A 25148-nucleotide genomic window follows, 5' to 3' on the forward strand; every position below is an offset into this window, starting at 1 on the left:
GGCGCAATCTCGATCTTAACCGATACCGGAAGGCGTCGAGAAGCAAAGTATACATACAGGGTATTAGCACTCTTTCACCCTTGGCAGTACAGGTCCTAAATGCAACGGGAACACAGGTGTCTAGTGGTATAATCAAGCCGCGTTTGCTTTCCTTGTAAACAGGATTTGATACAATATATTTCTGTGTAATCACGCATCGTGCTGTGAACTATAGTCGAGCGAATTCAACCGTGACATGCTTCCTACGTCGGGTTTTCGACATGCATTGCACCACAAAAAAACAAAAAAAAGGCAAAGAGGGATATTTTGAACATGTTTACCCTATTCAGTCTACCTGAAATATTTTTTTTTTGCTTTTCATTTGTTGTTGTTTTCTAAATCAGTGACTTTATGGCAAAATCCTGGTTTTAATTTCGTATCGCCTTGCAGATCCTGTAGCAGCCGTACAGAATATTTCAGTTTCATTTTAAGTTTAACTTTCAGTTTCAGTTTCAGTCTCATTTTTCAGTTTAGTTTGATATTTCTAAAAAAATGGACAATACTTTGTTGTAACACAAAATGCATAACATGCACAGGTATGTCTCGTATACAGTAAAAATTGAATGCATTCTATATTGACAGTCACTATGCCGATATTGAGATGTATAAGAAGGGAGACAGAGAAACGTGAAGGAATACCCACGAAAAGCTGTCAAACTTGTGATAGGAATTGTAACTTTCTAGGGAAATGTGAATTCATTGCATTATCAGCATTGGTTATACAGGTCTGAAATGATTTGATTCTGACTGAAACGAATATTCAGATCGTAGCAAAACAACTCTAAGCAAAACTTGGGCAATTTCTGTATTGAGACACAGCCATGCTGTAGAAGTAGTACAGTGCAGTGTGTTAACTCACTACAGTGCACTCCCGTTATAACGAAATGCTCGGGACCGGCAGTTTTCTTTCGTTATAACCGAACAAAAAAGATATATAACGAAAACAAGGAACCACGCATATATCAAATTCTGTATGTTGAATACTTGTCATACACTGGAAAGCTACGTGAACAAGAAAACAAGTAGTTATTCATATACAATAACGCAAGTTCCCTTCGGAAACTCTGCGTGACACACCAAGCGAACACACAGTGATGTGACGCGTTTTCCCATGTAGAGACGCTATAAATGCTTGTTCCGCTACGTATTTTCGAAGGCGATCCTCATTTCGTTATAACGGAGCACATTTCTTTTGTTTTTCTTTGTCAGTGGCGCTCGGAAAAGACTTCGTTATAACGGAAATTTCGTTATAACCGTGTTCGTTATAAGCGAATTTTGTACCATAGACTTTAATGGCGATAATTTTGGGACCAGAAGTTTTACTTCGTTATAACGAAATTTCGTTATAACCGTGTTCGTTGTAACGGGAGTGCCCTGTATTATACACTGTATTATTCCCTATATATAGGCATAGTATTTCAAACAGTGTACGCAAATCAAGAGTTAAGAGTGTATGTTCTTTGTTATTCGTGCATGCATGAATGAGCAGGAAAATCGGCCTATGCTAACTGTGTGTATAATCAAGGAGGTTCATAGAGATGGAGTAACGACAGTGCTATTCCTCTTGATCCCATGTTTGATGCCGCCACTAAGAAATATTTGAAGCATGTGCCAAATTGGATCTGCTGCCCAGACACGAAGACAATTGACTCGCGTCTCATCCACTTTTTTGGTAAAGGAAGATATATGTCTTTGTGATGGTAATTACTTTTCGTTATCCCTTCTTATGAAAGGTAGGTGGTACTGACACGAGGATGCGCGAATAGAAATTGAGCAACAGCAAAAAAAAAAAAAAATGCTGAAATAAAGATGAAAATTACTCGACTGGGCATACCCGGGCACTAATCTGATATATCTATTTATAAAGAATTATACTTAAAGATTATTCCATGTTAGTTTCATTTGTGGAAATTAAGCGGAAAAGTGATAAAACCAGCTTTCCAAGATGGTGCAGTTTTAAACATTTTCACATGATACAGCTCTGATTTACACTTTTGCGCAAATTTCTGGACGGAATTGACTTTCGTTTTACATGCTTTATCATTAAAAGAAATTTCATCTCATTGAATAAATAAATTAGCAAAACATGGCCAACATTATGATAACGTCCAAAATGAATCTTCTGATTGCTCAGCAAGACGGCGGCGTCGAACATCGATCATCAAATGCACAAGTGCACCTGTGGAATTCTTTTGTACATCAATAGAAATCTGACAACTGTTTGAATAATACATCCAGTTGGAACTCATGTATAAAATCTCCTTGGTATGATAATCCCGTTCTGTATTATTTACAAATAAACGTCTTACTTAAAACTTGATAACAAACATATTTGCTTTATTAATCTTATTTTTTCAAGTTTCAGGAATGGCTTTTAGGACAACATTGCTTTCAGGTTTTGATGAACAGGGCTGCACTTGAGTATATCATTGTGCATACAATTTCCATTTACTTACAACCAACTCTCAAGGAGTTTATCGAGATGAAAATAAGAAGATGATTTTTTAGCCGTCTTGTATTTGATACTAATGCCGTTGTAAGAGTATTGATCATAGATATGATATACAGAATTATACTACAAGGCATGCGTGCCCTGCTTGAATATGAGTTCACTTCGTTTAACGTAATATTCAGTCAACATGCATTTGCATTCACACGACTTGCAGACAGTTGATTTTTATCCAACTATATATAATTGTATGTTGGCGCCCTTTGTCGATTACCTCCTCCACCAAACAACCCGTCTGGCTGTGGATACGCTGCTCATTTCAGTTTTCCCAATTCAATATACTGCTGCATGACCGCGATTGTCCTTGTAATGTACTTATTGACCTGTATCAAATTATCAGTTTTCTTATACGAGACATGACTGATTATCAGGATACTATTGGTATATTATAAATTCATGAGCTGTTATTCCAAACTGTTTTTAAACCTGGTTATTACCATACTCCGACCCTGGGTAAGCTTGCCTCTACCCTTTGTCCTTCTATTAATGAAACAGTAAGTTTTTCATTGCAACTGATTGACAAATTGCCATACATCGACGTAAATAAGCACTGAATTGATCAGTGTTTTAGTAGTAGTCATGATTAAAAGAAATCATGGGCGTACGTATTCGAGCAGGATTCGAACCTACGACCTCCTGATCACCGGACAGGCGTCATCTCCACGAGATCACTAAGCTTCGACCCAACAGCAAGTGTTGGTTCTAATCCTTATAGCATGAAGCGGGTACTGCGTAATTATTCAAGTTCATGAAATTCTTTCGTCAAGATGTTTTCCATTGCAACTGATTGACAAATTGCCCTACAACATCTCGACGGAAGAATTTCATGAATTAAAACAGTAAGTTTTATCCTCATTTCAGCATAATCATGTGTGTTATATCATCACTAAATTACATAATAAACTCTATTCGCCTGACTCCCCACTTGATTCTTCCTAACACTAAGACTTAGTATCCCGAGATTAGCACACGTGTGATTTATGATGTTGGATATCATAATAAATTTGATATTTTTATGTCCAGCTTTCGTCCGAAAAGTCCTCCTATCAATATTATGTCCTCATCATACAAAACGGTGTCGTTATTTCTCACTCACTTGATTTCCGCTGGCCATTAAATTCTAAACGTTTTACTTGAAGTTGATTAATTTTTTAATATTTAGTCAAAAAATATTATTCGTGAAATAATACTCGTTCGTTTTTTATTTTGTTTTTGTCACAACGCATCATTTTTTTTTTTTTAATGAGAATATTTTCTTCCATGCCTTCTTGTCAGTATTTGGTATTATTAATGTCGTCAATCCACATTTTGTTCCTGCAAAAATTTTACAGCAATCATCTGCACTACTGTTTATGTTTTTATTGCAATTAGTGTGCGTTATTATATTCCATTCTTATTAAAGCCAATGGAAAACCATTTTTAATGTATCCATGATTGATCAATGAAGATTATAATACCTAAAATTTTAATCTGAGATATACTATTCATGCGTGCGTGCAGGATGTGGACCACTGCAAGAGTATCAGAAATTTTGCGCTATTTATCGAGGCAAGCGATAAGAGTAAGATAGTGAACTATAGAAGTCTTCGTATAGATATGATACACACACACTTATATATATATGTTGTCACAAATGTACACACAAGTAGTTATGTACATGTATCAAGGCTGTATGCATGGTTGTTTAATGTGTACATTGTATGTACACAGGGTGACCAGATTAATGGAGAACATTCTATATGATATAGATATAGTACATACAGGCTGACCAGATCAGTGGAGAATTTTCTACATGGTACCATGGTATACAATGTAGCTACAGTACATGTATGCATGTGACAGGAAATACATTATAGCTCACTCAATCTAGAATGATTTAACCCATTCCAGAAAATTCTAGGAAGTGCTGGCTGAGTGAGGCACTGCCCTTGTAACCCAATGTGATTGGTAGTTAATTTTGGCAATGATGTTATGCACATATTAGGCAGTGAGTCATCCAGGATTCCTGGAATTTGGACTTGCTAGTATGTTCAGGTATGTGGCCCCAGGTTGGAGAAAATTACAGAATGTACTAGAAAGGGGTGAATGGATAGTATATAAGCAGGAGAAATTCTGAGGTAGGCAGAGTACCCAACACCTCTGCTCTGAGAGTTACGTCACTTCTGGCTCTGAAGCGACTAGTTATAGTCAGTCCTGTGTTACCTGCTGACCTGCTATACAAACTGTGTTTGTGGAGATAAGGCCTGGGAGACATTTTGCCTGCAGAGAATTAATTTGCCTACATTGGAGATAGACTCCATATTTTAGTGTCAACGGACATTATTACGGCAAAGCTGTAACGGGCTGGATTCCTTGCTGGACATTATAAAGTGAATCATCATTCAACGCATCAACTGGACGTGGTCGTCATAACATTTGGATTCTGCCCGTTTCCTGTGGATTCCGCACGTTTCGCTGTGGACGTACATATCGTGGAATTTACCCCGGATCTATAACGTGGATTATTGCAACCCGTGCCTCTGGATTTACGTCGGAGGAATCATTCATCGGTGCATCAAGGACCATTCATCTGTGCATCGAACATCGTAGTTAGACATCACCAAGGGACTATATAACATCGTGATTACGATTTGGGCTGTAATGCGTGTAAGTGATTTTATTACTGATTTATAATTGTTTCTCTTGATCATTATTGTACTGATGTGAAAACCGATTACGAGTCTGTACCCACAATATCACTGTTAATAAACCGCCTGAACATTAGTTGATTGTTTCTTTTGTGCGATCATTCTCAGAGTGATTTTGGTCGTAACAATGTATATATATATATATATATATATATATATATATATATATATATATATAATACTATAGGGAGAGAGAGAGTCTTATCGCAAAAACGAGCTAAATCCATTCTTGTTAAGTTGAGATGAAGACTTTGTTCGCAAAAACCGATAAGTCCATTTTTGAAGATTTTGAAGTACAGTCTCTGTCATAAAGTACAAAATAATACCTTTTGAATGATATATTAGTCACTACATGTAAAGGGTACATTTTTGAAGTTATGGTCAAAAGAAGCAAAAAATTTCTTATCATTCTTTTTATTTTTCTTGACCTTTAATCGCCAAGATCTCCATTTGGCAAATATGGACTTATCGGTTTTTGCAAACAAACTCTTCAGATATTTGTGATTACAGCTGCTAAAAAGCAAGAAATGATAAGAAAACATAACTTTTAGAGCATTCCTTGCTATGTTACAAGTGAGGTACTACTGCATGGATAGATACATATATATATATATATATATATATATATATATATATATGATACATATTATACATGTATATAATCATATCATGTAATATATTATCATCATAAAAACATATGGGGGCTAACACATGCGTATAAGTGTACGTAAATATAAAAAGAGGTAATTCTTCTGTCCATGTCAATATCAAAAATTTATTGTTGTCTTAATTATTAGAACAAGTGACAATCGAGTTATCTTCACTGTCATAATGTTTCATGTAAATAGGGCATCCCGAATTGATAGTATTAAATAAATCTAAAGTAAACAAGAAACTTCGTCATAATAATTTTCCTCGGGGAGGCGGGGTCAAACGTCCTTCTGCATAACACGTTCCCCTTCCTAAAAAAAAAAAAAAAAAAAAAAAAAAAAGTTTACTTTCTGTCTCCGCTATTTGACATGTCCTGCCAGGAATCAAAATCTGCACCCCCCCCCCCTCCTCTAAAAACAGGAGGAAGAGTTTTGTTTTTTTTTTTTCCTCAGGGACTAAAATATTGTTTATGTCACCAGAAAAGATCTTAGTATGGGTAGACCTACAAATAATAATGATTTTAAAAAGAATGCATTTTGGATTACTAGTATTGGTTGCTAATTAGTTTGTTTGTCTGTTTGTTTGTTTGTTTTTTTTTTGAGGAGGGGGGGGGGTAAGAAGGAAAGAAAACAAAGAAACGGAAAACAGATCATTTTTTGATACCAGGATTTTACGACTGAATCAAAAAAACAAAAAAAAAAATGTGCTGTATGCACATAGCACAGTATAATAATGTGTAATAATAATACACGTCTACGGTTGTATGTCGTCTCTAGCATGAAATGAAATACTGCCCTCTACGATATATTCTAACCAAGTGGGTGTGGTCGGTGGTATAGGAACCATTACAGTACACGGTAAAGCCTATCAGTCCTGCAGCTGCAGTTGAGCTCTTCGATCTGAAAGACACACACACACACACACACACACACACACACACACACACACACACACACACACACACTCACACACACACACTTTTCGCTCATGAAAAAAGGGAAAATCGAAGAAAAAAAAAAGAAAATAAAATAAAATCACAAAAAATAATTTTCCAAAGATTCCGCCCAAGTGTTAGATTCTTCCCATCTAAGCGAGGGGCTTGACGTTGACCCCCCCCCCCCCACACACACACACACGCACTGAAAAATGTTCCGCGGCCCCTGTATTGAAAGCAAGTTTCTGTCTGACATGTGGTTTAAACTGACAGCATTCTTATAATAACTACCATACAAGGTAAATCTATTGGGAATCATCTGCACAGTCGGATGTCTGACTGGTTAAAGATAAACATTGCGTGAAAGTCGACCCCTATGACTCGAACCTGTGACCCAGTATGATGCCTCCAGGGCGAAGGCACAACCACCAGCCCAAACTGACTGTCGGAAGTGCCACAGTGTAGAATAAGCGTACAATATGATGTATGCTTGTAATGAATATTGAGTGGCCACTTAACAAACTTATTCATAATGGTACACTAAAAAAAAAAAAAAAAAAAAAAAAAAAAATTAGTGTTGTTCTCGCGAGCCGTATAGGGCCTACTGTGATTATAACAGACTTCTTCGCTTTGTCTATGAATAAAACATGGCATGGTGCAAACAAGTGTGCAACTTAATTGATGCATCTGAAGGCTAGTTTTATCATGAATGAAAAGTGTAATGTTACAAATTGTGATTTTTTTTTCCTTGGGTAAAACCAAACTAGTAATCTTTTTGAATTTATAGGCTCCTATACGTAGGACCCTTATACGTATTACTTATAGTCTTCGCAAAATCGTGATATTTCGTCTTTTCAGCACGTTCATATTATTTGCCTTATCTTACATGTATTCCTTTTTGTAATTTCATATGCCATAATTAAATTTTGTCATCATTTAAGATGCAGGAAAGACGTTTTGAGCAGACATTAGCTAATGATATCCCTTAATGTGTCATGATCACAAAAATCTCGACAATGATAACCAAATCAACCTCCTCTCCTAAAATTAAAAAAAAAAGCATTATGAAACTCACTTAGGCGTTGTTGATGAAATAAAATCATCTTAAGCATTAAAAAAAATCCACATGTCCCCCAAAACATACTTAACCTCCCCCCCCCCCCAGACAAAAATTGTTACTGCTTTTCAACAATATTCTTTTCTTTAGTACTGTCAAAATATAAATTTTTATTTAGACATTGTAATCGTATTTCCCCCACTGCTGCGCATTCTTAACTTGCTAATAGACATTAATTTACAGAAAACGCCACTCATAGGCCCACGCTCGAATGAAGTCTTTGCTACAGACAAATTTTTATATCGCCTTTACGATGGGAAAGGAAACGGACTCGAATGACATTTGATACCATGCAAGAAAAATAATATTGAGATCGTTCACAAAGCAAGTGATCGCTCATGTTTTGTTTTGTTTTGTTTTGTTTTGTTTTGTTTTGTTTTGTTTTGTTTTGTTTTGTCTAGTTTTGTTTTGTTTTTGTTTTGATTTGGGGGGTTTGTTTTGGGTTTTTTTTTTTTTTTTCTCTCGATGTGGTGATGTAAAAGAGTAGGCGGGAGTGTTGTAGGCCAGGTCATCATTAATGGGCGGGGCGTTTCCGTGTTAGTATAGAAGCCGTTGTCTCTGTAGTAAAGAGCAATATTTTTTGTTTTCAGCATATTTCAACATTCCATCACAACCGGAAAAATAGTATCGCGGCATATCTTCTTTGCTTTGTAAACACAGTTAGTAACCAGAATTGTGACGTTCCATGACCAAGCCACGCTGGTACACATTGCTCACTTATGCGTCATGTAGTTTGGGGAATCCATTACCACCTGAATGTGCTTGCATAGCCACCGCATAACAGGTTGAAAATAGCAGCCTGACCAGAATCTGTGACGTAGTGGCGATATAGATAGCGCCGTCTTGTGAGCTAAAGAGGAAAGACACATTCCATTCAAATAATTGACGTGCGCATGCGTACTAGAAACGATACAACCCCATAATCTCGTTCATCGGCGTAAAGTGATCGCACCTTCATCAACCGTTCGTTTGCCTCAAACTCGAGTTCACCTTGCGATGTTTGTCTCGCCCGTCCACACTGGCGTCATCTACGTAAGAAGTGCATTGCTAGCTGATCCCATACCTCTACCAACGCACGGCCTCCGTGGCCGTACCACAACCCTCCCTCACGTACATGATTGTATCGTCGGGTAGCCAGCACGCACCCTCACTACGTACGTACCGATATCTCACCACGTACGGAAATTGGAAAACATCTTGAAAACCAATTGCGACCTCCGTCAAGTTGTTGCGGCGAGAAGCCAGCGATGAATTCTCGTTTTATTGGATTAACAGACCACAACAGCTGATTCGAGGATATTAACAGGAATTTCGGAACACGTCGAGTGACCCCAAATTGTGGAAAAATGGATCCCAGAAGTAGGGAAGAGGAGAGAATGCGGTTGCAGCGAGCCATTCAGGATTGGAATGCCACACGAATGGACCTGTTTGAAATTTCAGACCCTGATATGGTATGTGTGATTGGTGTGTGTGATTGATGCGTGTCTCGGTCCATAAATGTCATCTGCTTCTTTATCTTGCATGCTAGTATCAGCTTGTTTGGGATCTGGTTTGCTGTTGTATTTGGCATCCTACGCTAGGATGTAAAGAAAAGCACACTCACAACAACCATGACATGACAACTGGTGGATCTGATCTACATCGTGTAAATTTACAAGGTGTAGCTGTAGGGCCTATGTGTTTTTGTCTAGTGAAGTTCGAAAATTGATGTGTGCAGCTTTGTGTGTGATTCTGATTGTAATAGGCCTAAATGTTGTGATCGACAATGTGTAATTTTTACCTGACTTATAAAATACGAAGGCAACTTCCGGCACATTACTTTGGTGCTCAGTATCGCAGGGCTGCCAACTCTCACTCATTGTGAGAGAGACTCACTCATTTTGGTCCTCACTCTAAAACTTTATTCATTTGCATGCATGTGCATTTCTAATGATCTCACTCACTTTGACTCCTAAATTATAGCATTGGCCTAAAATGGAGTCTCACTCTCAACTAGAACGAGTTTCCAATGTTGGCAGCACTGGTATCGAACCGAGTTTTCAAGGAGTGGTCGATAAGAGGGACTTTTCAGTTATTTTAGAGCTACGTTACACTCGCCAAAATCAGATTGCAAAGTACATTGTGAACATGTTGAACAAGTGAGAAGGGAACACAAAAAACCTGAGTAGATCTAGAGCCTATTCCTAAACTGGCACTAACAATGATTGAAGCCAAGCCCCAAACTGAAACATGAGTGTCTTGCAAAATCACATGAGTAATGACATGTTAGTTTTTAGTCTTGACTGTTTGTACAAGTTACAGCTTTCACCACCTGTGTGCTGGTGCCTGTGAAGTGACTGACCAATAAAAGATTGGTCTGTTGTCAGGGATATGATCCGCGGAGACTACATTTTCACGTTTGGCTCCACGGAATCCCCTCCTGTCTATGCAAGGAGGAGGAGAGCCGTCAAAGTAAAACAAAAACTAAAAAAGATAAAAGACTCCTCCAAACTGACCGATGTTTCTGTGTAGTGAAATGAGAAACTGTAGTGGCCATGGTACTGTATGTGGTGGTAGTATACAGTACCCTCGGGGCGCTGTAACAAGTATAATCTACATTTATATTTTAAACGTGTTGGGGTCGCTGGGTATTGCCATGGTAGTGCACAGACACTAGTCCATGTCGCTATGCAAAGTGTGAATTATCGCCATTGTCTAGGGGTAGACTATACTACTTGGGGGCTAAGCAGGTTTAAAAATAAAAGACAGTCACCTCTTTGAACAAATGGCAGGGTTCGAAATTGGCGATGGTCCACTGGCCATTGGCCACCCAAAATCAGGTCGGACTAGCTAAAAATCATAAAATTCTGAAGTTACTAGTCCGTCTGGCTAGCCAAAATATTGCTTCAGTGTCAAAATTGATTCTAAGTAGTCCGCCTGGCTAGTTAAAAAAAAGTTAAGTGCGACCCCTGAGTGGGATAGTTGAGATGGGAATGTTTCCGTGTAGACGATGACATGCAACTATCAAAAGGTTGCATTGAATGGAAGGGGGATAAATTAGAGTTTGCTACCTGACACTTGGGACAGTCTTCAAAATCACTAGATCTACACTGTAGTAGATTTAATCTAGAAAAATTGGTTTTAGTGCATTAAAAGATGTTTTCACATTTAATAGTCTTTGAGTTGACCTGTGGGTGTGGCTTATTTGAATATTGTGCTGCATCCCCACATCTGCCGTCTGTATGAAGGACTGAATACAATGTACAAAAGTGTATGTGACTACTACTAGTATTCTAGTCCCTTCCCAAATAATTTTTCATGGTACTGCATACTACATTTGAGTGTTATACATCGTATGTACATTGTACCTTTTGTACATTTCATTTCATTTTTTTTTTCTTTATTTGCCCAAGTTAGAGTATGTACATTGTACATTGTACATTGTATTAAAACAGTGCAGGGAAATTTGAATCTGTCACACCATCCATGGACCCTACCTAAAAACCCGGTAGCATAGGGATACCATAGAGTGGGAAGGCTAGCCAGTTCGGATATATTAGGGTCCATGGTCACACATTCACTATAAAAACATCTGCAAAAAAAAAAAAGTATAACATAAAACAGAAAAACTTCATTCAAATTGTTACAAAGAACTGTTCATAAAAACACAAAATATCAATTGCATATAATTTACCACTTGATCATATAAAAGAGAATGTAGGCTCATACACATTCAAGTGTTTAAAAAAAAAATGTACCTTTCACAATATGCAGTTTGGCTGTTATATGTACTTTATCAGCATTTAATATCTAGTTTGCTTCGTCTTTCTTTTATGATTAGTCATACACAATACTTTAAAAGGGATGGTATAGTTTTGATTTAGATGGAGGATTCAGATTCTGAAACCAGATTTCGAAACCACTTTAAATGTAATTTTAAAGAGCATATGATTTTGAAAGGAATTTTTAGGTTATTTGATGAAAATCAGAACCCTTTTTTTTTAATGGCTGAGATATCCAAAAACAAAGTTAAAGTGGTCCTAATCGGAAGTGGGTCCCACCTTTTATCAAGACCACTTTGTTTTTGGTGTTTCAGCCATTTTACAACCAATTTTCATCAATACGAACTTTGAATTCCTCTTAAAATTATAAGCTCTTTCATATTCTATAAAATCTTGAGGTTTCTCGTTTGACATTATCTCACAAGAAAGCAGGGAACCTGAATCCCCATCTCAACCAAAACTCTACCATCCCTTAAATACATAATGTGTACACATGTACAATATATTTAGGGTGACGTGTATTTTATAGTGTGATTATTGGTTGACAAAATTCAGCACTCGTGATAATTGTAGTATGGTACAACGTACAATTGTAGTTGTATATTGAGGAAAAATTACACATGTAGAGCGATCGTGCTCCTAAAGATTTTACACAGGTTACATTCAATATGTAGTGTACTATCTAAATATGACAACAACACAACAACAAAGTTCAAAAGAGGTGAAAGGTACAGTGTATTTGTACCGGGTACTTACAAAGTGTAGAACATTCTAAGTACAAATGTACATCACAAAAATTAAAAGCTTCAAGAGTGGAATAAAGAAGAGTTCAAGGATACTTCAAGTGTACAACATACTCACTTGCACATCATACACTGTACATACAGCTATGGTTTGACAAAAATATGGTACAGACTTTGTATTCATACAACTGTACAATTGAATACATTGCAAATATGTATTGTAACATTCTTACTTGCCACCAAGTTCTATTAGCTTTCTGAATGTACAATGTACATTGTACCTGTAAGTCTACATTGTACATTCCCTTTCCTTTTCTGCCACTCTTTTTATATTCTCCACTGTAGCTTTGGGGCTTTCAGAATTTGTTTTTTTGTTGTTGTTTTAATTTTTTTCCGTAAAGAATGTAGGCTATTACATGTACATGTACAGGTGTACACTCAGTTTTGCAGTTCTATGCCTACAACATGTACAATGTATTCATTCCTACTCAAAACAATCCCTCTTATAGTAATAAGAGAAATGAGTCCACTTTGTTCAATAACAGTGATTCATCATCTTGCCAACTTGAAGAACAAAAATGTATCCAGGATATTGTTTGACCCATACCCTGTATTGTATACTGTATGGTGTAACACATACTTTCTTTTGCATGGGTCCTTCTTCAAATCATGGTGTGAAAGTAAACAAAGAAAAACAAAGAGAAATAAACAAAAGTGGAAGTGAAGAGAGGATCCCTATTGTTCTCCCTGATTATAAACGAAATGTACAATTAGTATGAAATTGTAGGAGTCGTGTCCATGCAGTAGATCTTTACCTTTCTACACAAAAGTACAAATTTAGGAACTGTCATCTTCACAAACAAATCCAATGTAATGAATTTCTATGGGTACTCATACAAACTTGATGACAAAAAGTATGTAAATTATAGCAAAACGATTCTAGCATAAATTGTAGATATTGGGCTTGGATACATTGTACTATATTATGCATTTTTGAAATTATGGCTTGTTTTAGACAAACATAGAGAAACACTTGCAAGAATAAAGTATTTCTTGTGAGTTTTATTGAATAAAAACCTTTTGCAGCCATGAGAAATCTGCACAAATTTGTATTTAGTGATATGCATATAGGTACACGTACTGTAGAAGCCCTCTTATTACATTCTAGAAAATGTGAGATATCAGCAAAAAAAAAAGGGGGGGGGGCTACACGTGTATTTAAACAAATTCTAATTTGTAGTTTGTTGTAAGTAATGATACCCATACTTTTGATACCAAAGTATGGAAAATGCTTTGATTGTGCCATGAGAGTTCTGAATAAAGCTGCCACTGTCAGTCCAGGTTCTGGTTGCCGTTTCCAAACCCCAGCGAACAGACAACTGTATTAGGGGCATGGGGAAGCAATTCATTTCATTGATTTCCTGCATGGTGGGTGAGTCTGTAAGTATGTGTGGACAAATATGCAATCATCATTGCCTGTGAGTCACATAAAGTATAATGTGTTTGTGTAATTATGTCAACACTTCAAAGTTTAATTTCTTTTTCAGTACTGCTGCCCAGGTGGGCATTTAATCATTACTGATATAATCTTGCTACAGTTTTATCTCTACTTTCCCCCCATTTCTGTTATATTTTACAGTGATTGCAAAGTATAAATTGCATACTTTGCAAGGCAGCATGGAGTGAGCTAACCAATTACTATGTATACGTGTAGATGAGCATTCATAAACTACAATTGTTCATGTACAACATTGTATTGTTGCAACCTAGAACTTGCATTTAAAGCTCTCCCCCCCCCCCCCAAAAAAAAAGAAAGAAAGAAAGAACATACACAAAAAAAAAAACAACAGCAATCAAAACAAATAAGAAAAACAAACCAAAAACCTGACATTCAATATGACCCAAGTCAGGGCTGCACACTAACCCATTTTTTCTGCCGGTCCAACCTGTCTCTGTCGGACCGATAAATGCCCCGTTTTACCATTTTTTACCGGTCCGAACAGAAAATTTACCGGTCAACAACGACAACCTGAAAAAACATTAAATGACTTGCAAACTCATTTTCTTGTTTTTTTTTTTTATGGACGTCCCCCCCCCCCCCCACACCCATGTACATTCTACAGATTAATATTTTTTTGGAAAACTTGCATTATATATTGCACAAGAAATTCAAAAAAAAAATAGGAAAAAATAGAATGTTTGTTTGTGAATTACAGTGTAAAATGATAATGAACAAATTCAGATTGTGTCAAATGCGTTTGTGACTTTTTCTAAACATCGGCGCACGAACTTGCTGCGTAACCTGCTCTTGGTGGTCAGTTGGATTGCGACGATTTAATGAATTATTTTAGCTGTGATATTTTCTGATGCACGCGCTACAAGGGGTTCTTTATTTTTCTCCCGATAATCTATTCACATTTGTGCATGCGTTCTTGAAAGGTACACGACATGCAGGACCGAATTCGCAATCCTTTTTTGCGCCCATTTCCAACTCAAATATTAGCGGGTTTGTGACAATTTCATAAATTACTTCGGCTGTAATATTTTCTGATGCACGCGCCAAAAGGGGTTGAAAATGCGTCCTTTATTTTTTCCCGATAAACTCTTCGAATTTCGTAAGTGCGTTCTTAAAAGATGCACCACGTGGCCGAATTCATGATACGTTTTGCGCCTATTTCTACCCCAAATATCAGCGGGATTGTGACGATTTCATAAATTACTTCGGCTGTAATCTTTTATGATGCACGCGCCAAAAGGGGTTGAAAATGTGTCCTTTATTTTTTCCCGATAAACTCTTCGAATTTCATAAGTGCGTTCTTAAAAGATGTTTCACACGGCCGAATTCATGACACTTTTTGCGCCTATTTCTACCTCAAATATCAGCGGCATTGTGGCGATTTCATGAATTACTTCGGATTTAACTTTCTGTGATGCTCGCACCGGCTAGAATGGTTGATAATGCGTCCTTTATTTTTCTCCCCATAATCTCTTCGCATTCCGTACATGCGTTCTTTAAAGGTATACGACACGGCCGAACTCACGATCCTTTTTGCGCCTATTTCTACCTCAAATATCAGCGGGATTGCGATGATTTTATGAATTACTTCGGCTGTAATCTTTTATGATACACGCGCCAAAATGGGTTGAAAATGTGTCCTTTATTTTTCCCCGACAAACTCTTCGCATTTCGTAAATACGTTCTTAAAAGATATACGACACGGCCAAAAATCATGATTCTTTTTGCGCCTATTGTTTCCTCAAACTTCAACGGGATTGCGATGATTTCATGAATTATCATTCGGCTGTAATCTTTATGATGCACGGGCCAAAAGGGGTCGAAAATGTGTTCTGTATTTTTCTCCCAATAATCTCTTCGCATTTGGTACATGCGAATACGACACGGCCGAATTCAAGATCCTTTTAGCGCCTATTTCTACATCAAAATAATATCAGCCGAATTGTGGCGATTTCATGAATTACTTCGGATGTAATCTTTTGTGATGCACGCACCAGCAATACTGGTTGAAAATGCGTTCTCTATTTTTCTCCCCATAATCTCTTCGCATTCCGTATACATGCGTTCTTTAAAGGTATACGACACGGCCGAATTCACGATCCTTTTGGCGCCTATTTCTACCTCAAATATCAGCGGGATTGCGATGATTTCATGTATGACTTCGGATGTAATCTTTTATGATACATGCGCCAAAAAGGGTTTAAAATGTGTCCTTTATTTTTCCCCGATAAACTCTTCGCATTTCGTAAATGCGTTCTTAAAAGATATACACGACACGGCCAAAAATCATGATTCTTTTGCGCCTATCGTTTCCTCAAACTTCAACGGGATTGCGATGATTTTATGAATTATTATTCGGCTGTAATCTTTATGATGCACGGGCCAAACGGGGTTGAAAATGTGCCCTGTATTTTTCACCCAATAATCACTTCGCATTGCGTACATGCCTATCTACGTCACGGCCGAATTCACGATCCTTTTAGCGCCTATTTCTACATCAAATATCAGCGGGATTGCGATATGTCATTAATTATTTCGTCAGTAATCTTTTGTGATACATGCACCAGAAGGGTTGAAAATGCGTTCTTTATTTTTCTCCCGATAATTTCTTCGCATCTGTGCATGCGTTTTCAAAATTATACACTGCATGCAGAGCCGAATTTGAGATTCTTTTTGCGCCTATTATTGTTATCTCAAATTCCAAGGGGATTGCGAATTTTCATGAATTACTATTCGGCTGTAATCTATTATGACGCAAACGCCAAAAGGGGTGAAAATGTGTCCTTTATTTTTCTCCCGCTAATCTTTTCCCATTTCGTACGTGCGTTCTTAAAAGGTATACGTCACGGCCGAATTCACGATCCTTTTTGCGCCTATTTCTACCTCAAATATCAGCGGGATTGTGGCGATTTCATGAATTACTTCAGATGTAATCTTTTGTAATGCACGCACCAGAAGGGTAAAAATGTGTTTTTTATTTTTCTCCCGATAATCTTGTCGCATTTGTGCATGCGTGTTTGATAACCAACACGGCATGCAGGACTGAATTCAAGATCCTTTTTGCGCCCGTTATTTCCTCAAATTTCAACGGGATTGCGTTGATTTCATGAAATGTTATTCGGCTGTAATCTTTTATGATGTACTCACCAAATGTGTCCTTTATTTTTTTTCTCTCCTCTATAATCTCTTCGCGTTTCGTACATATGCTTTTGAAAGATACGACGCGGCCGGTCGAATTCATGATCTTTTTGGGACGATTTCTACCTCAAATATGTAAGCGGGACTGCGATGATTTTATGATTTTTTCTCCCTAGTATTATCTCTTCACATTCTGTGCATGCGTTCTTAAAAAGTACACGGAAGGGCCGATTTCGTGATCCTTTTTGCGCCTATCTTCATTATGAGACCATTCTGAACGAATGAAAATATTCATCTGTGAAATGACTGTGTAAAATGAAAATAAACGCAATCAGATCCATTTACTGTATCGTTGAATATCGAATGTCTTTTTACTTTTTCTAAAAATCAACACAAGTAAATTAGTTCTAACATAACTGCCACGCTGCTGCGAAGCCGGGATCGGATTGATCTTGCGTTAAAAAATCATGAGCAAAATGACTCAGAAATGCGTGCGTTTCTATCAATGCTTCTTGTCTGGCATGACCGCCGATCGCAAGCAAACGAAAAGCAGTTACACTGTTCTATACACTGTACATGCTTTGCATGTATTGCATTGCATGGCAGTGCGTGAACAGCGCCAAATGCGCAAGCGAGCGCGAATAACTGGTCGACTGCTAGTGCTCAAAACTAATATGTTTACTGTACAAATTGCACCGGTAGACACAAACGAAAACTTGCGTAAAACTTGTTGAACAGTGCGATATCTTGCCTTCTGTTTCTTCCTGATCGGGGCTGCTCTTTTTCTTTCTACTGACCCCACCAATGCTTTTTTCTTACTGGTCATGTCGGACCGGTAACTTGTGGATTTCCTGAAAAGTTACCGGTCCGACAGTGACTTTTACCGGTCTTTGACCGTCGGACCGGCGCCAGTGTGCAGCCCTGTACAGGGGTACTAGGAAGTTTGAGCCAAATTGATTTTTTTTTTCAACTGCAACTATATGACTTTAAAGGTATTGTGTACCATTGGGAGCAGTGATTTAAAAATGTTTGAGTTGTCACAATTGATACATAAGTGTACATGTGTACGACAGTTGTGTCACAAACATCCTACCATATAAAAAATATTGCAATAAAGTGGCAGTTTGCATATGTTGGAGTATTAGAGCCTAGATACAATAGTGTATGAGAAGTGGTTTTAATATAAAGTCAGTGACAGTACCCTGTACATTGAAGAAAGTCTGGCACATTTACATGTACATTTGCCTGAAAAATTACAAGCGTGGTGAAGAGCAAAACCTTTGATCGAGGAGAAGAAGGGATTAATTATTGAGCTATGATGTTCTACATAGAACTTTGATCTTTCTTGGCAAAAAAGAACAGATGACAGTGTGGGTAAATGTCTGTGGAAGACCTGTATTGTGACGTCAGACAATGGCTGCAATTGTCAAGGAATGGCATTGGAATGTGGGCTGAAAAATACCACACAGGATTAGGTACTCCCCCTGGAATGCGTATTGGAAGAAATGAGATTTAGGGATCAAACCCTATTTTCAATGCCAGCTGAGAGATCTTGTGGAATAGTGGCTTTGGACAGTAGAGAGAGTCTCATGTCGTGACAACAAATTGTTCTGTATACTGCAATTTTGTGAAAACTAGGCAGTAAGTATAGGTTTGTGTGAATATTATCAGTCTACAAGATACAAAAATAAGGGTGACATCTCATGAAATTTTATCCTGTTTGAAAGTATTGTCATGAATACTTTTTGTAGTTGAACTAGACCCACTTGTATCAGTTGTACATTGTACATGAGTACTCAGAATCACCCATACAATGTATGCTGTTTGCAGCTTTTAGAACATGTGGCTGAGATTTTACAGTATCAAAACTGCTTGTTGATTTCTTGACATCACATTTCCAATTATGTTCTAACTTCTGATTAGCCTGGCTACCAGGGTTGTGATTTGAACATTGAAAAGCTGGTGTTTTTTTGTTTTTTTGTTTTTTTAACTCATTGCAGGCCTACAACTATGGGAAATTGTCAGCAAATGAGATGAGTTTTAAATCTTTGTTGTTACTGCATGCATCACTCGCAATCACTATACAAAGTTTATATTTCCATAGAAAGACCAAGTTCAGTAATCCTGACATTCAGACATAAAAGCCTGAGATTTTTGACAAAGACAGTCAAATGGAGTTTGCACTTTATATATCATACCTAATTTTCAGCTAGGCCTACGAAACATTGACGTTCCACATACGTTATGTCATACAGTATTTTTCTTCTTTCCTTCACACCTGCCCCTTGTATTACTATCTAGACTGTAGTTGTACACTGTACATTGTACATGCAGCTGTTTGATAAATAGGGAGCTTTAGATTTTGATGCGCAGACGTGCAGAGGGAAAAAACCATGTTCTGAACATGCGCAGAAGCGCCCGTCAAGTCGATCTATTTTTAGCTTGCGTCACCTCAGTTTTTCACTACGCGTACTGGGCTATTTTTACGTCCGCACAGTTTGCAACGTAGAGAACTACTTCATGCACCGATCATATGGGGGCGCCACTAAATACGTTGCGTCCCAGTGTAATCTAAAGCTGCTTTTAAATGCGACGCAAGGGAGAGGAGTACGTCCGGCGCACTTGTCGTCTCAAACGTCCGCGCGTCGAAATCTAAAGCTCCCTATTACCTTTGAATGTGGTACATTTGTACATTGTACAAGGTCTGCATTACATTTAATTTGATATTTTAGGAGAACATAACAAGACAGGGGAATACTCTGGTGAGTGTCTGGGAAGGAGGAAGAGGAATGATAGGGTGCTGTTGATAGAAAATAGACGGAGATACATTTAATATGGATGCAAACAAAAGAGTGGTATGAGGAAGCAAGTGACATGGGCAAGACTGTACCAGAAACATCTGTAGAGAGAGGGAGTTCAGGGTGTGTTCAGCTCCCCTGAAGTCTCTTCCACATTGTTACAAATCTTCTTTAGGCTAATAACAATGACTGCAGCAAGAGGAAGGAGTTGAAAGGTTTTTGTCAAGATGTGTTTGGTTTTTAAACAGAATTTCCGCAATACAGTAGCTCAGATTACATGGCTGTGTGTCTTCCTGAAGCACTCGTCACTCTTGAAGTACATTGCTAGTAGGGCCTACACATTGTAGTAGGGCAGAATAGAATGTAGCGAGATCTTGATTGTACTGTATCATATGTGTGAATTGTAGTCTGATTGTAAAAGTCCTGTTAGCATTCTTTTTAAATTTATTTTCACTGTCAAACACAACTAGTTGAGCCCAATATGGGCATTCAGTCCATTTTGCGTCGCGGGCAGAAGAAGAAGACCCTCCGATATCCGTTCCCTCCCACGAACATCTTGAAATCCGCACCTGACTTGGCAGGTTCTCCGAGCAAGGCAAGTATTATTGCAGCTGGCAGTGCTAATGATGTGCAGACTGTTTGATGGCAGTAATTGCAGATTCATTGAGGTGACAAGCACTCGTCATCCTGACACGTGCTACATGTACTTAAAGTTCTCAAGACTGCCAACTCTAACTGCCTTGACCGTTGCATACTTGTAAACATGTTGCTGACAGTACTGACTGTCGATATAGGCTGTCTACGTACGTTGTACTGTATATGAGTGGTTGCTGATTTCCTACCAGTGTGTGTTGTGATGTTTATGTACATTTGTATGTTTGTCGAATGTGAATGTATTGCTGTGTTCTGTGGATAAATGTGAACAAATACAATTTAGTTCCTGAAAACATCACACGAGATAATGCAGCATTATCGAGTACACTGCTGTACTTGTGTAAATACATCTTTTATTGTACAGTGTACATTGTACAAACTGTATACGTTTCAGTGTTACACTGCATGCTGTACACATTGATTTGTAGGCCTGCATTGTACAGTGGTGTATCAAAGGACTGTGCGTTGTTACACACTGATGTGTACAATGTAGGCCTACATGGTATTGCTGATGCATACTCCTGAGAGTACGTACACAGCATATGCCTAAAAAAAAAAAAAAGAAGTGGATGTGTTTTATATTGCTTTCTTGCTCATTTGAACAAGTGAGAGCAGCACAGAACCTGTGCTTGTGCATTGGAGTTAACAGTCCTTTCTTGTCATGAAGCAGCTCATACTGCAGTACTCTGAAATGTCCTGAAAGCCACTCGAGGGCATTACAACTTGACCTGCACCAGTCCCTGAAGCCTACTGTGTACATTGCATTCTAACCTGTACATTTGTAGTGCTTGTGTCCTGTAGAATAGAGAGGCACCGAACATGGCCAGGAATACTGTACGAGCTGAAATTTTCGCGGTGGTTTTATTTTCGCGAATTTCGCGAATCGCCTTTGAACCGCGAAAATAAAAACACGCGAAAATAACAACGCGCAAATAAGTAAGTTCAATTAGACCCTCGCAACCGCGAAATTAACAACACGCGAAAATGTCCCCCAAGTAGCAATTCGCGAAAATATCTGTACGCGAAAATTTCAGCTCGTACAGTACAGTACAATGTATACAGTATGACAGTCCCATCCAATCAGCACTGTCATCAGTTTCTGTAGCCCCTGCCCTGTCAGGGAGGTGTCTGATAAAGAACACCTCCCAGCTGTCTTGGGGTCAGCTACAAACGTGTAGTAGGGTGTGGAGGAGATCTTGGTAGAGGCAGTGCTACAGCTGTATGCTGAGAGCATGATGCATCAGATACATGTACAATTCAACACAATTCAACTCAGATTAGTACCATCCTTTTCACCATCATTTCAAATTGAGTAGCCCAATTGTCAACTTCATATTTTTGTACTTGTAGATGACCATATAAAATTGTGTACACAGCAGTGGCGGATCCAGAGGGGGGTGCAACCACCGCACGCCCCCCCCCCCCTATTTTCGTTAAAAACAAAAGAAATAAAAAGAAAAAAAAATTAAAGGAAACCTGGAAGTGGCGCCAGAAATATTAGTTGCCCCCCCCCCCCCAGAATTCCTGGATCCGCCCCTGCACAGGACTGCTGAATTCCCCTGACATAATCATGTACAATGTACAAATTGTACATTGTACACTCTAAATTGTTTGAAATGTGACTAAAAATCATTGGTGTTGTAGGGCAGTGTTTAGCTAACTTTCAGATTTAAATCTGTATGGATAGAATCATAGTACAATATGTATCTTAGAATACAAGTACTGTACATTGTGCAGTTTAAAAACAGGGAATGATTCATGCTAAAGCTATATTGTTGCAATAGCACACAGCAACAATACAGAGCTATTGGACAATTTGTAGGCCTACTGTAGATCATAGTATTTTCAATGATCGTGAACAGTTGTTGCTTTTTTTTTTATCATGATGATACCCAAGGCTACCACTGTACCAGCATTCATTTTTCTTTGCATGGTGCATTGTACATCATGTTTGCTAAATATGCACCTTGCCAGAGTACAAGTTTTGGAAGTTGCGTGTCTTGCTAATCAGGAAGATGTTGTCTTCTCCTTCATTTCCTATACCCTCACAATAGAAATGTACAAAGTACCCAGGTACATTTATGTCTCCATTAATGATATGAACCACCATACTGTCAGTAGCGCACTTCTTCAGATCTCAAATACAGTAGGCCTACTCTTTAAATAGAAAATGCTTTGCCGCAGAATGTGCTGTAACAGACAGACATCGATATTGAGGTTGTCACTCAATTCAGATGATGGCTATACCAGCAACAAGCCAGGTTTTGCCCCTTGACTTGGCACTGGTTGAAGACTCACACACCTACAGTATAAAGTGATATGGCAATGTCATTCACTCTGACTGTGCACTAGTGTGTGTGTAGGCCTACATTGTGTGTTACATATTATGCTTTTTCCATGTACCGGTACTCTTACACCACCAAAATCACAGAGAAAGAGGGTTTTTTTTAAATATGTAAATTCACCCTCTTGATGTGCTGTACATTGTATGATATGAATGGCCATTGACACTAGCCAGCTACATTATAATTTTACAAATGCTGTAAAAGAGAAAATATTTGTGGTGTGGAAATTTTCACACAACCAGAAGCTAGTACGAAAATAAATGAACGTGAATATTTTTGCATACCATGACGTTCCAGCACTTAGTTTATCCTGATTCCGCAGAATTAAAACAACAAGAAATTCATCTCACCAGGCCAAGCGCGAAAAATTACTCGCACAAAACGTATCCATTCTCAATACCAGTACCACACAATCATGTGCTGATGTGCATACATATACAGTAAACTTTGTGTCTAATCGTATAATTACTACAATGTACTATATTTCAGAACATACATTGTACAATGTATGTGAAGATTAGACTCATCTCACAAATATGTAAAATATTCAAGTATACACTGTACCCAGATAAGTTCCTGTCACACTTCTTTTTAATGCTCATGTGTCATCGACTGTACATTTTTCAAAGTACAAGTACGACAGGGAATGTACAGGTTTTGTTTACTCTGCAAAGAAAAGATGCCCTTCCTCAGAAAAATATGTGAATCATTATTTATTTGTAATGTCAAATTTCAATGATGTCACCAGGACTGTATGATCACTGTTCATTCTACCAACGATCTATTGTAGTTTTTATGCTCCACTTGTATACTAAACTATGAAATGAGCAGATGTTGTACATATTTACACAAAATGGTACAGTGTATTGAAGGTTGCTCTTGTGAGCTCATACTGTAGTACAGTTGTACCTTAGTCAGCCTTGAACACTTTCATGAACAACTACAATTGTATACTTTAGAGGAGTACATACAATGTATATAATGCATCTCTGGACATCGCTATAGCGTGGAATGAATTGTTTGATGATCACCACATAATTACAATACACTGTATGTGTGATAGTGTGATGCCTAAACCATGATGTACATGTATGAAAGTTTTTACTGACATGCAAACATACTGGTTTCAAAGTAGCATTTTAGCCGGTATGAAGTCACGTCTTCTGTGTGTACGAGTGTGTGTACAGTGTCTTTTTTTTTTTCTTCACCGTTCACATAGCATTCTGCATACTGTAGGCTCGTAAGCGTTGTTTATTGTACCACTATGTGGGAGTTCCATTGTGTCCCACACAATGAGGTCATGGGAGGTGGGCAAAGGTGTGCATTCAGTGGACCTTCGTGTATCACTTGGTGGGAATCTACAGTACCAGTACATGCATGCCTGGAGCTGAAGTGTGTATAAAGCAATGTACACACTTGTACACTCAGCACTCTGACTCATGATTTTATAGGAGTGTTGATTCTATACCAGAGGCCTGTGTATTACCATTTATGGTATGTTTTACACTGTACATTCAGAAATGAGCAGTTCTAAAGCAACATGTTATCTATTTATTTTCTGGTTTACATGTGTAAAAGATCTAGTGTAGACCTACTCATTGGGTAGACCATATGATTTTCAGGTTTACTATTAAGTTGATTATTTGAATTTTAAATGTCTCCCAAATACTTGAACCAAATCAGGACAGGCATTTAGTGTACAAAGAAGAAAGCGTACAAACTGTAGGTCTAGTTTCAATAGGCGTGTCTTCATCAGCCCGAAGTTTCAAAATAGCGCGCTATCTTGCGGTTACCAAACTAGTCCGATGTCAAGATAGCGCGCTATCTGTGTAGTGAAGACGCAAATAGCGCGCTATTTGATCGGGAAAATTTCCCCCAAAATCTTGGTCTAGTTTGTGAACTAGAGCGCTAATTCGTGAAATAGCGCGCTATTTCGGGTGAGTCTCCATCAGCCCGAAATTTTCTCGATCCCTCCACACTTCTGGTTAGCCAGCTGGCTATTGAAAGCGCATGTACAAGCTATAGTGATTGTGTATAGTGCATACACTCACGGCGTATTCAAGGATCACATGTGTGTACTAGGCCTACTGTTGTTGACATCTTTAAAACCAGGGAGGTGATTCTGTGCATGCTAGCTGTTTTTTGTAAACTTCTTCTTCTGGTCCACTCTACCGTAGCTAAAGATTCTTGCAGATTGTGTGTATTTTGGATTTGTTTAAACATTGCAATTCGTTCATTTCATATAAGATGTGTCAC

The 25148-nt window shown here is 38.1% G+C and overlaps 1 protein-coding gene across 1 annotated transcript in view; it reads left to right on the forward strand.

Moving 5' to 3' along the window:
• The first annotated feature begins 9105 nt into the window (after positions 1–9105).
• LOC140242792 (uncharacterized) overlaps positions 9106–25148 on the forward strand; it is a 71706-nt gene continuing 55663 nt past the window's right edge. The window contains exon 1 of the mRNA XM_072322549.1: positions 9106–9388. Coding sequence (XP_072178650.1) covers positions 9284–9388 — 105 coding nt within the window. The 5' untranslated portion in view covers positions 9106–9283. The remainder of the gene's footprint in view (positions 9389–25148) is intronic.

Source organism: Diadema setosum, chromosome 19 (assembly GCF_964275005.1).
Source record: "Diadema setosum chromosome 19, eeDiaSeto1, whole genome shotgun sequence".
Lineage (NCBI taxonomy): Eukaryota > Metazoa > Echinodermata > Echinoidea > Diadematoida > Diadematidae > Diadema > Diadema setosum.